The following is a 13,277-nucleotide window of genomic DNA, read 5'->3' on the forward strand; positions in this document are numbered from 1 at the left end:
TAAAACATCTTTCCAAATGTTGCGTGTAGACTGTTTTGGGGGAGCAGCCGCCATATTGGATATTGATTTTAGAGTTGCTATGGCTCTAACTTGGAAAGTTGGATGTCTGGCTTCAGGAAAATGGTTTAATTAAGTTATTTTTTATTAGAATAAATAAGGCGGACCCACCTTTTAAAATTGGAGTTGTTCTATCTATCCTTATAGCTTTTTCTGCTGCATTAATGGACCTTTAAATTCAAAAGTATCCACAAGCACCTTTGTCTAGGCCTGGGTGGTTAAAGCTAGCTTATTTGCTGTCAATCAAATCTCCACCCGCAGCTGTTCCCAATCCAGACCACGAATCAGGCTGTCACACCAGGCAGCGGGTTTCCTCAGAGCAGCTCTGCCCGGTGCACCTACAGCTTCAGACTTTTTAGAATTAGATTTTATTCCTGTTGCTGCTCCTGTGAAATGGCATTTGTCGAGGACTCTGCTTATCTCTCTAAATCTCGCCTGAAGTCAGATTTAGTTGCTCACAGTGTGGAGCTGCCACCTGCAGGGAGCAAGAAAGAGGCTTATGTGGCGCTGCACCTGAGACACGTCGACCAGAAAAATGCTGCGGATTTCTCCAGTGATGACGATGATCAGGAGCACAATGTGGCAGTGAGTCTATCAATTTACAGCTTTTTTTAATTAATTTTTTCTTCAAAGTGGCATGACGCACAAAACTGAAAACAGACCAACAAAAGAGTAACTTTTTTCTAGCTTTGCGCCACATAGTTACCCCCGAAGTGACAAACTATTAGACTAATAAATAAGTTTACTGAGGGAGTGGTTCTGGGCCAAGCCTCTCAGACGGTCTAAAAGTCCCTTTCTCACTGAGTTCACCAGCTGTAAAGCTATAGTATAGATTTACATGTGCTTCTGTACTTAGCCCATGCCTCTACAGACATTCACACCTGCCACTTTCAGTTACTTTAGCCAACCACAAAAGCTTCTCTATAGGTTGCTATGGAACCCCACTTTTCAGAATGCTTCAGAAACTGCTTTAGCATTATGGCCAAAAGCTTCTGACGATCTGTTTACATTTTGTGTTTTTTTTTTTTTTTTTTAAGCGGCACTTTTGGATAAATTTTGTTTTCACTGCAATACCCAACTTTAAATAGATGAAGAGCTGGGACAAAAATCTTTATCTGAATTTTGGCAGTTATGCCAAAGTAACAAAATGCAGAGATATTTTGCAATAATCATAGAAACTTTTTTTTTTTTTTTTTTTTTTTTTTTTTTTTCTTTTTTTTAAAAAGATAATTGGTGTTATTGTGACACCATACCATAAACTATCCATTCGCTACATTTCATTAGACTGGAGGAAATAACATTTAGAAGTTCCCCTGCCTGACAAGAAAGCAAGCATCTCAGAGACTTGAAGCTCATCACTGGGATGGATATACAGTCAAAAGAACTGTGCCAGTACTTGCCAACATTTATGAAAGGCTGTGGTTGCTCTAATATGCCAATAAAGGTTGTATATTTTTAAGGGTTTTCAATGTACAATCCTTTCACTTTGTTTCATAATGTTTAGAGATTCTTGTCTCCTTTCCAAACAGAAATAGTTATATTGGGAGAATGAAAATACTTCAACATGCAAATTTTCCAGGGGTATAAATAAATTTGACTTTAACTGTAGATGGTTACAGCTTTGGGCAGGAAGAATCTCCTTCAGTGCTCTGTGTTGCACCTGGTCTATTGGTCTCTGACCAGACACTTTGTTGTTGGATTACTGTGTATGTAGCGCGTGCTGTGTATTGTCTGTAATATATATTTTTTTCTTTTTATGGAGCCCAATTAGCTATGGGGGCTCCACAACAGAGACAGAGATGTTGTTTTCAGCTACTTTTTTTTTTTTTTTTAATCACTGGTTTTGCTTTCACAGCAGATGACTGCAGATAAGATTGCACTCATCCAAAAATTGAAGGACCTTTATAAAGAACCTTATTGCTGATTTTTGAAGGTTCACAAATGTTTGCTCTTTTATCCACTGGACCTTTCAAATCAAACTTCATCTATATGCTAATTATGCTGTTGCAGTTGTTGCTCCAATATTGTGGAATACTTTGCAGTTATGCAATAACAGCTCTAATATTACAGACTTCAAAGCCACGTCTTAAGATTTATGTCTTCTCAGTAGCTTGACATCTTTTTTTTTTTTTTGGTGTTAAATTTAATTCTTTCTATATTGTCACTTTATTTTCCATATATTTGTTAATGTTTTATCTGCATTTTTGTGCTTTGATGTTTTTATTTTATTGTTTGTACATTCGGTACACACAATTGTTTTTTTTGTTTTTTTGAAGATCTGTTAATCTTGAAAATTAAAGTCAAATAAATTTAACTCCTTAGCAAATTGGAATATTGTATAAAAACAAATGATTTTAAATGCAGAAACATTTGTTATGGCCTAAACAGTGACTGGTGATACTGTCATTGATGCCTTCCACGAGGACAATAAGCCACAAAAATGTAATTTCTAACTCAATTTCTGATTGAATATTTATAGAGGATTGTCTACAATCAATGAGGAAAATAACAAGAAGGGAAAATGTGCAGAAGAAAGAGAGATGATTGCAGCTTTGAGAAAATTGTCACATGTTTATTACTTGTTGCTATGAGATATTTTAGAGCTATAAAATACTTTTATCACATTATTTTAGTTTTCTGTTTTATAGAATCATTTCAATGCTTTATTTTAACCATCAAAAAGAAATGTCGCACCAAATAATCTTAAAGCAGTAATTCCTCTATTGCCTCTGTCGGTGTGCCCAAGGGCAGCCCTGCCTCCTGTCCAGAAGCTGACCACCATCACAGTGCGAGTGACTGAATGTTGTGTGTAGGGCTTTGGGGTTTGTTGGACTTGATAAAGCGCTATACAAGTATAGGCCATTTCCAATTACCAAATGATCTTCCTATTATAGTTAAGAGTACTTGTATCCCATCTTCTGTGTTTCAGCAGTTATTCATTCTTAAAAATTATTCATTTTTGTTGTCTTGCAAAGGCAGAGGATCCAGAAGGCACAAAGGAGCTTGACCCGAGTGCATTGACGGATGACGATCTCAAGGCTGTGTTATTCAAATATGGAGTTAAAGCTGGGCCCATTTTAGGTAGGATTGCTTTTGAGAATATCTTTTCCCCTATTTTCATAGAAGAAAATTGGGCAAAATTGTGGTGTTGGTGTAATTAGTTTCTCCTAAGAATAAATGTATCTTACTGACTGTTCCTGAATCTCAGCCTCCACCAGGGCAGTGTATGAGACAAAGCTCAGGAAACTGCTTCAGTCGGCTGGAGAGGGGGAATCGAATGAAGCAGAGAATGCTTTGCTCTACTCCGACAGTGACGAGGAAGATGTGAGTGAAGAAAACGAGGACGAGGAGAAAGAATTGGGTAGGACTAAAACTGTGGTGTTTAATCCAGACATTCATGGTTCATTTCACACGATAATTATTCCTTTGTGTTGTTTCTTTTGGCTTGCGCTGGTTCAGAGGGAGAGCAAGAAAAAAAGTCTGAAGCATTGGAGCAGAACCAACAACAGTGCAACGAGGTGAGAAACTCTTTGGAGTTCTTGTATCCATCTGCTGTTCAATATGTTTACTTTTCCCAGTCTTTGCTAGTACATGCGACAGTGTATTCATAATGTCAAAGTACCCAAAATATGTTTCACTTTGTGATTTGAGTGCATGTTATGAATAAGTATTTTTTTTGCAGAAAAATGTGCCAGCTCAGAAGGGTGACTTTTCTTATCCACAGTGTTTTTTCTTATCACCAAGACTGGTAATTCCTGCAGATTTACACATCTTTGGTACAATATTTTGTCAAAACCCAGTGTCGAGCGATGGTAAAGATTTTTTATTTTTATTTATTTATTTATTTATTTATTTTTTCTGCTTCGTCTTAGCGTCCTTGTCCTCCTAGAAACAATGAACGTAGTTCCGAGAGGAATTCAAAGAATGCATTAAAATCATCAGCGCGAACTCGACCACACCGCTCACAGATTCCTGCAGGAATTAGCAAAGTATCCTCTATAGCTCAACACTCAGGATTAAGATCAGGGGTAGGCTGGTCTCTGTGTTTGTACATTCTTTAAATTTCTTACTTGGGCTTGCATAAGTGTGATATTTTCATTTACTGCTTCATGGCATTGAATTTGAAGTAGCATATTGATACATACTAGTTCTTTGTAGCATGCTCATATTAAGCCTTACAGGTTCCCTCTGGATCTTCGTCAGTGGTGTCCAGTAGTTGCTCATCATTTTCCTCACAGGCTTTCAGCATCACACAGATGGTTGAAAAGGAAAGTTGTACTTCAAGCCTTATGAATTCATATTTTACATCTTTAAAAATTAAAATGTTTATGTCTCTGTATTTACTCAACACATACTCCCATCGCAAACTAATGTCAAACGACAACAACAAAAAAACCAGATGGAGAGTCGGAGCGCACCCTCTGCTTGCTCCTACAGTAAGCCGGAACATTGGTCCCGCTCCAGCAGGGTTAGTAGTGCTCAGATTGTTCATTCACACTTTAAGTTTAACTTGGTGCCGGTTGAAGGGTTTTTAGAGGTGCACTTGCGGTGGAAGGAAATTGAGAATACAAAGGTCTAGTGAGTCATGGTCCTGCGTCTCCTCCTCTGTAGCTGGACAAGGACATTGAAGACAAGGACATAATCGTGGAACAGGCAGTGCACTACACTCCCGAGGACTCCACTGGTGTAAAGAAAATCAAGGCATATACACCATTTTGGTTTAATTCAATTATCAGTTATATCACTGATGTTTTGGTGTTTCCATTTCTCTGTCTTAAATGTAACCTGCTGTTAAAATGATTCACTCTAATCAGACCGCTTTAAAACCAAGTTTTATTTTAAGTTTGATTACTTTTCAGTACTTTCACTATTTTTATTTATAAGAACTAAAGCTGAGGCCATTTAAATGGGACAATATGAAATCACATAGCTTTTGGATTTAGAAAACAACTTTATTCACTTAACGCCAATTTTTGTTGCTTGATTTTAGAAAAAAACAACTACAAAAACAAGTCCTAAAGACAAAATTATGTCTCATCCTATTGTGTTTTAAACCCAATAGGAACATCCAGTGACAGAAGAAAATGGATTTTATTCAAAATGTAGCTACTTGCAAATAAAGATCACTTATTCATTTCTATTCAGCCTCCCTCCATAGGCAGACTTTGGTAGAAGCACCTTTTTCTATCAGCCTTGTACAACTAGAGACTGAATTTAAACTTTTCTTGGGGTCGTTGTCTTATTTGAAGATGACCTTATGCCTCAGTCTCAAGGGTTTTTGACCCTCTAACACAAAGTTCTCAAACTCCAGTTCTTGAAGGCCTGAAACCATTAGGTGTGTTTCTGGAATCAAATCCCTGAATTGGCTCCCTAGCATGCTAATTCAAAATCTTGTTAATAACTTATTTGATTTGGGTGTGTTGAAGTAGAGATCCAACTAAAACGAGTACTGTACTTGGATTTTATATGTAAAAGAAAAAAAAAAGTAAATTGGTATCCTGAAAGGACTTTACATCTCTAAGTGAAACTTTGCACTTAAGAAAAACGGTATTGGTCTAAATGCTTTATTATTGTAGGATTTTTACTCCAAAAAGTAATAAAATTGAGGACCCGAGTACCACTACTGCCATTTAAGGTTTCTGTCCAAGCAGTCATTTTCCCACCCTTCAGTTATTTAGGTGAATCAAGGATCAAACAGTGACCCTTATTGCTGTGATTTCCTTCTCTTTACTCATCCCACTGTGCTTTTTTTCCCTTCACTTCTGGTGGATTGGCTACTAAAATTCTGCACAGAAAGAATTTGTCTAGTTCTGATCTAAACTGATAGTAGTTTTTGCTTTCATTTCCAGTGTTCTCAGGATCCAGTGAAAGATATTTTAAAGGACCTTCTTCCAGACACAAAGAAATCACCTACAGGGATTTAGTAAGTGTCACAACATCAAAAATGAACATCATAACCTTAAAATCAGTCTTCAATGTGTTAATTGTTAAGATATTTGTGCAGAGCAAGACAATTAGTTTTTTTTTGTGTGTTTGGATGGTTTACTAATTAACTTTCTGTTATACTTCAGTGCCACTCCTCGGAGACCCATCAAGGGTGCAGCTCTGCGGCCCATCCAGTATGCATACCCCGACACTCCAGTCAGCCCCACAACCTTAGAGAGACGAGAGGTGGCGAGACGTCTTGTACCCGTCTACGTCCAGGTTTTGGTCTTCTTCGCTGTGGTGTGCATCCTTTTGTTGATATTTGTTAATGTTGAGAACACCAACAGTGTGGTAGCCTTGCTGGAAAGTCTAAACCAGTGGCCAGATGGTGAAGAGAGAATCCCATTGCTAGATGAGACACAGGATGCAGCAGGTGGAGAGCTTTAACGGTTTTTTTTTTTTATACCAATTTATGTTGACATGAAGGTGTGAGCTTGCTGATTTAATGGCCAAGACTTGACCATTGTTATTAGTTAAGAATCTGCCAGTCCAGTTTAACATTTCTGAATATTTGGCTTGACTTTAATATTAAAATGCTCTTATCACTGTGTTGGCCATTGGCAGAACACTTATTTAGGGGTAGGGAAGATTTATTCCTGACTTAAAATTGTAATGTGTATTGCTAATTTAGATTCTTTAATTTGTACTGTATTAATTGTATGTTTTTATACTTGATTGTTCAATAAAATATATTTTGTGCCTTATTTTTAAACTTTTAATTGACTTGGAGGGGAAAATTATTTTTAATCACATGAAAACCCTAAAGCATTAAATATTTAAAAATTTTACCTCTGCATGGTACTTTCTTCAGACGCCATTTGCATACATTTCTGAAGAATTTATCATTCTGTAAACGTATAGTTGAAGAGGTTAAAAGGGCAACAAAGTGGACAAACAGGAAATGGAAACCTGTGCATGCCAAACTTTTCCTGCCACCCATCTTTTTTTCCCTTTTGTTCACAATCTGTGTATACCTTGTCTAATTTCTATACTTGTTTATAAATACATTGAAGCACCTGTTAGAAGGGAGATTAATACCTGTTTGAAAATTAAAGTATGCATTTCACTAAACTCCTATGTGATTCTTTGTTCCTTGAATTTGGGTCATTAGGCTTTATTTTTGCTTCATATGTTTTTGTTGTGCTTATTGAATATAGCAAATTTACTTGCTTGTATGTTTATGTTCTGAAAGTTAAGTTCAATAAAATTAACTAGAAGAATCTCAACACTAAACTCTACTAAGAACATGAGGGGGAAAAAGTGCACTTAAAAAGAAAACACATGTAGTCTACAGAGTTTGGGTAATTCCCTAATCCACTCTTGTATGACATAAATACTTGTCTGAGTTTCTTAGGATTTTAGTACTCTGAAGTACAGATCTAAAAAGGTTAAAGTCAACAGTGCAAGTCTTGTATCACAGCTTTCCTCAAAGTACAGTTTCACAGTATGTTTTTTGATTATGTAATATCTAATTGTTCATTATGAAAGCAATAGCCATTTAGAAACGCAAATTTTTTTTTTTCTCCAAATGAAAACTTAAATGTGCATTGAATTTGTATCCCTGTGGATACATGCATTTTACATTTTACTTTTTTTCAATGACTTTGGTTTTATTTCCCTGATTAAAATGTAAATTCTCAAAGCTTTTCAACCTGAATATTTCAGTCATCATAGAAGCAGCTTCTCATTCCCTCCAACAAATTACAAATCCTTTTGGACATCCATCAGTTGCTTCCAGACTGTTTTATAACATCATTTGCTTGTACCACATCAGTCAAAATGTGAAAATGTAGCTTACCGAGTTCCAACTTTGGCCAGCAGATGGCAATTCTACAAACACAGGTCTGCATGTTGTTTTTTTTTGTTTTTTGTTTGGATTTCAGTTGTGCAACTTCTGCTGCCTGTCACAACAGACACATGGCAATGATGGAAACAAAGATCAAAATATGGACATTTTTAAAGGTTATTGTTAGCAGCTTGCTAATTTCAGCGTTAGTGTTATTCACTGCAGCGACTATCAGGACTCTATCTCTGGACGTAAATGTGGGATTACAACTCGCACACTGGGAAAAATCGAAAAACATTTCACTGGTGATTGACCAGCATCACAGAGAGGAGCTGCTAGGCAATTTCAAAGGTAATTTAAGTCCTGCTTTAGCTTGGAGACTAACCCAGTCCACAGAACTATAGGGGAGCGTGTTGCTAGATTCTTTAGTAGCTTTTTTTTTGTGTTTCTTTTTCATTCAAACAGAGGCACTGAGAATCCCCACCGTGTCATTCTCTGAGACGGAGATCAACGCCACAGCCCTGCGTCAGTTTGACACTTTTCTCCGTAAAGGTACAATGATAACATGGGGTTCCTCGATTCCCTATAAAACAACCAGGTGCTAAGTCCTTATTTATTTGACCTCTGTTTTTAAACGTGCAGTCGTTTATGCATCTTACACGTTGGGAAATTGTTGCTAACTAACTGTTTATCCGTTACACCAACATCCTGCTAACCTGTTTATGTTGTGTTAGCTGCTAACAGGAGCTAATTGTCAGTGCTTGCTAATGTCCTCATTAGTTAAACCCACTTTGCTTAGAGACCTTAATGTTGTTTAATTTTTATATAAGTTAGTGGACATGCTTGACTAAAGGCATATAGCACATAGTATAATATTTAGAGTAGATACTACCTGTAAGGCATTTATTGATTAAACCACATTGCTAAAACAACATTTTATCATTCATGAGACGAAGCTGAAGTTGGTTTCTAATTTTAGCTTCCGATTCAGAAAATGGCTAACCTGCGATTCCACCTAACTTTTCAATACCTTCCGCATCTTTAATCGACTCTAGTTTAAAAACTACAACACCTAGACTCTTCAAACCAGGACTGGATTATTCTGCTCTAATAGCAGAATATTTAAAAGCATGTTTGTGATTTGTGAAACTTTTATCTGATTGTTGATTTTATCACTTTTCATCACCACTTTTCTTTTTATCTTAGTCTAGGTGTTGTAGTTTTTGAGCTGGAGCAGTTCTGTTGTAACCGAGATCCAAAAAAAGTGATATTTTAGTTTCATTTAAACAAAATTAGTGAGTGCCTGTAATCAATTTAGTCTTTAAAAATAATTTAAATATTAAACCCTTTAAATTAATTGTTTCTAGCAAAGCATTTACATCAATAATATTATCTCAGACTCTAAAAGCTTCCCCTGTTGAGAGTGTCCTGATCTTTCTTTTTTCAGCCTTCCCCACAGTTTTCTCTTCAAGCGTGGTTCATCATGAGCTGGTGGCTAATTACAGCCACCTGTTTCGGGTGCAGGGATCTCAGCCTGACTTGGTACCGTACCTCCTGCTGGCCCACATTGATGTAGTACCTGCCAAAGAGTCAGATGGCTGGGAGGCCCCTCCCTTTTCTGCCGAAGAGATAGATGACTTCATCTATGGCAGAGGGACCATTGATGATAAGTGTGCTGTAATGGTAGGTGAACGTGTAATGATATACTGTGAGAATATTCTGAAACTGCATCATTAACATACATCCGCAGGCCAGGCTAAATTTATTATTTTCCATTGTTTCCTATAGGGAATACTTCAAGCATTGGAATACTTGCTGATTAGAGGCTACGCTCCACGCAGGGGGTTTTACATCGGTTTGGGTCATGATGAAGAAGTATTTTCACCACACATTACTCGCTAATGCCCTTCTCCTTTTTGCTTTGTGAAATCTTCCACTGAGCTCTTAAGTTTGTCATTTTCAGGTCAGGGGTTTCCATGGAGCGAAGAACATTGTCCGTGTGATGAAGGAACGTGGCGTGAAGTTGTTGTTTGTCCTTGATGAAGGCCTTGCTATACTTGATGGAGTCATCAGTGGACTTGATGGACCTGCAGCTCTGTGAGAATTTCCCACAATCAGTTTGAGCGTGATATTTATGGTTGAAGCATTTTTAAGGAAAATGTTTCTGGTAAAAAAAAAAAAAAAAAGTAGTTCTTGTAAGAAAATAGTTGATTGATCTATCACTGTGTTCACTCAAAACAATTCATAATAAATTGAAGCATATGCACCCAAGATATTTGCATTTTGAGCTTTTATTTCCATCCTGACAAAAGAATTGTTTAAATGCATCTCTAGGAACTCAAAATTACAGACATTAATGACCAAAAACTTCTCTCCATTATTGTATCATTTTAACAGAATTGGGGTTAGTGAAAAGGGCTCAGCCAATGTGAAGCTCAGTGTGACTATGGCGCCTGGTCACTCATCGATGCCTCCCAGGGAGTCCAGCATTGGGATCTTAGCTGCAGTGGTTAAAAGGTGTGAGGTTTAAATCTTCAGCTTTTTTCTTTTGCAGTGAAAAATTCTTTGATTATTTTAGATGTGCCACTGCATCAAATTCTAATTGAGTTGAGCGTTTTGCACATTTTTTATTGTACGATATCTGCAGACTTGAAGAAAATCCCATGCCCAGGTTATTTGGTCATGGTCCTGAACGTGAAACCTTTGAACATCTGGCCCACAAGGTAAGAGGAGTCATAATGTAAACAAAAGATATTCTACATGTCATTCATATTCTTACAAAATTTCTGCTTTTCTTCAGTTTGGGCTTCCTCTTAAGTTCATAATGTCAAACTTATGGCTCTTCTCCCCAGTCCTTGGCAGGTAACCACATCACATGATTCAGTCAGATCACATTGATCTTCACCTGAAATAAACTGTTGGTGTGCTTTTTTTTTTGCAGAGCGTTAGAAAAAAAGCCAGAAACTAATGCTTTAGTCAGAACAACCACAGCAGTGACCATGTTCAAGGCAGGAGTTAAGGTATAGCAATTGGTTTCTAAATCATGAATAATTCAGCTTTTTGTTTTTCTTTTAATCTAAAGTCAGTATATTCTACATTTCTTCAGGTGAACATCATTCCTTCCCTTGCTGAAGCTTATGTAAATCTGCGAATCCACTCTGCACAAACACTGCAAGAGGTAAGAACAGAAACTTTATTCCTCTTTCTTGGAGTAACTGTAAACTTTCAAGTTGAATGAGCTGCATTCTGTCTTGTCCAGGTCCTGGACTTTATCCACGACACTGTGGGTGACCAGCGAGTGAAAATAGAACTTATTGATGGCTTTGACCCACTTCCCGTTAGCTCTTCTGATGAACGGTCGTTTGGGTTTCAAATCATAAAGAAAACAGTGTTGGACATGTTCCCCACACTTACAGTAGCTCCAGGTACACACAGATAAAATGTAGTTTAGTAGTAAAACTTGTGTTTTTCTAGAAAACATTTGGTAAATTTTTAAAAAATGTGCAGGTATTTGTGTTGGGAACACAGACAGTCGACATTTCAAAGACCTCACCAATGATATTTACCGCTTTGCTCCTGTCTGGTTCAGACCAGGCGATGCTCAAAGGTAAGGAACTAAAAAATACTCAAAATAAAAGGAACCTGGTTACAATTCTTCTTGTGATTATCCTAAAAACATTATATTACTGTGTATTGATAGTTTAAATTATAACCCAGTGAATACTGTAAAGAGAATTTTACACATTTTGAATTTAACTACACGAAAGATTACAGAATGAATCTAATAACGAGAATCTGTAATTAACAAGCATGTTTTTGAAATTGTGTTTATTTTTCAGGTTCCATGGTATAAATGAAAGGATTTCAAAAAAGAACTATGAGGAGCTTGTCGTGTTTTATTTTAATCTTTTTCAAAATTGTGACATTCAAAAACTTCCTGAGCCGCACACCTCTATTCAGGAACTCTAAGGAACAATATTCATTGGTGTTGGAAAGGCAGTGCAGTTTGATGGTGGATGTTAAGAATACAGATGACCTTGTTGCTGTGAAAAGATTATGAATCAAGAATGTCAAGAGGATAAGATAGAGATGATTTGGTAGATTACTGCCTTAATCTAAAAAAGGTTATGCTTCTTTAGTTCACTGGAAAAACTATTTCATGATTTACATTGTAATTTTTGTGGTTTGCACTGAGATGACAAAGCTATCAACACATCTGTTTTAATGTGCTTGTCTTTTGTCATGTTTTTTTTCATGTAATGACTGACATTTGTCAATGTTTAATAAAATAAATTGCAGTTAAATATTTAGTGTAGTTTGCATAATTCTTTCTCTTTTAATTTACTACAAAGTGCTTCTGTTCCCCCCAAAATGAAAAAGTTATTAATTTGTTGTTGGAGTTGCTCTGTTCAGTTACAGCAATCAATGTCTTTAGTTTTATTTATATTGTTGTTTATAGGCTGCTTAAAAATAAAAACCTGTCGGAATTAGTTTTCTGAAGGCAATTTGTGCTTTGAAAGTTCAACAGAGTTGTGCAAACAGACATATTGATAACAGATAACTCAGGAAAGTTTTATTTTCAAGTTTAGGACACTATACTGTTGCAACATCCAGATAACAATGTTTAGTGGAAGACCTTTGACCTCATGGTGGAGCAAAAGCAGTACTTTTACACTTCTATCTGGAGTTGCTACACATTTGGACAAACTCCATGCTCTATTTGCAGATTTAAAAAAACCTTGTAGAACATGGTACATACACGTGTCACTGTGTAATGTTTTCTGCTAAAATCTATAAGCTTGTAGAGCTTGGTTATTGTTATTCGTGATTAAGGTTATTTTATGATTATAATGTTATGCTCTTAAAATGAAAATATAGAAAGATGGTGATCTAGATCTGTCCCAAAAAGGTGATTTAAAACATACTGTATGTATTTAGTCAAATCTATAATTGGAAAAAAAAAAAAAAAAACATTGTCAGAAACCTTTGCTTAAATAAGCCAGCACTTTAACTGAGATTGAGCGCTTGGTGTGATTACATCAGCCCATCAAAGGCCACTGCCTTAAGATTTTTCTATAGATGTTGCTTTAACAAAGTTAAATTACACCCTAGCTGAAACCTTGAGAAGATAATGAGAAGAAGATTTTCATGATCTATTGGATAAAAAAACAGAAGCTGTTCTAACGATGAAAATAATTTTTTTGGTGTGTCATCTTGGAAACAAGAATTTTTATTAAATTCAATCTTTTATGTAAGTACCTGGTTTGTTTTAGCATTGAATATGTTGTTGTGGGATGTAAACCTATATCTAAACTTGTATTTAATAAAAAATGGGACCTAATTCTTTTAGCTTCTTGTATAAGTATGTAATGAAACAAATGAAAACTCTGCCTATGTAAATGACCAGTTTATCAACCCAAATGAATGTCTGTCAGTACTAAGAACATTG

The 13,277-nt window shown here is 36.3% G+C and overlaps 2 protein-coding genes across 6 annotated transcripts; both read left to right on the forward strand.

Annotated features, from left to right (window-relative positions):
• The first annotated feature begins 264 nt into the window (after window positions 1–264).
• Window positions 265–6,746, forward strand: lemd1 (LEM domain containing 1). Of its 5 annotated transcripts, XM_044131391.1 has the most exons (11): window positions 272–642; window positions 3,033–3,138; window positions 3,266–3,418; window positions 3,517–3,575; window positions 3,740–3,805; window positions 3,930–4,085; window positions 4,239–4,325; window positions 4,457–4,525; window positions 4,669–4,758; window positions 5,907–5,980; window positions 6,129–6,746. In XM_044131391.1, exons 1-11 carry the CDS (start codon window positions 451–453, stop codon window positions 6,427–6,429), a joined length of 1,353 nt encoding a protein of 450 aa, XP_043987326.1. In that variant the 5' UTR covers window positions 272–450; the 3' UTR covers window positions 6,430–6,746. The 5 variants fall into 5 exon arrangements, with proteins under 5 accessions (XP_043987346.1, XP_043987333.1, XP_043987326.1 ...); XM_044131398.1 differs by lacking the exon at window positions 4,669–4,758 and having other exon boundaries at window positions 270–642; XM_044131405.1 differs by lacking the exons at window positions 3,740–3,805; window positions 3,930–4,085 and having other exon boundaries at window positions 273–642.
• A 1,112-nt stretch (window positions 6,747–7,858) lies between these two features.
• Window positions 7,859–12,134, forward strand: pm20d1.2 (peptidase M20 domain containing 1, tandem duplicate 2). The gene is made up of 13 exons (XM_044131375.1): window positions 7,859–8,179; window positions 8,294–8,380; window positions 9,276–9,511; window positions 9,617–9,703; window positions 9,792–9,925; window positions 10,226–10,345; window positions 10,476–10,551; window positions 10,629–10,690; window positions 10,770–10,848; window positions 10,935–11,006; window positions 11,088–11,253; window positions 11,336–11,435; window positions 11,668–12,134. The coding sequence occupies exons 1-13, from the start codon at window positions 7,864–7,866 to the stop codon at window positions 11,795–11,797; spliced, it is 1,665 nt and encodes a 554-aa protein (XP_043987310.1). The 5' UTR covers window positions 7,859–7,863; the 3' UTR covers window positions 11,798–12,134.
• Window positions 12,135–13,277: the final 1,143 nt, after the last annotated feature.

Source organism: Gambusia affinis, linkage group LG01, assembly GCF_019740435.1.
Source record: "Gambusia affinis linkage group LG01, SWU_Gaff_1.0, whole genome shotgun sequence".
Classification (NCBI taxonomy): Eukaryota; Metazoa; Chordata; class Actinopteri; order Cyprinodontiformes; family Poeciliidae; genus Gambusia; species Gambusia affinis.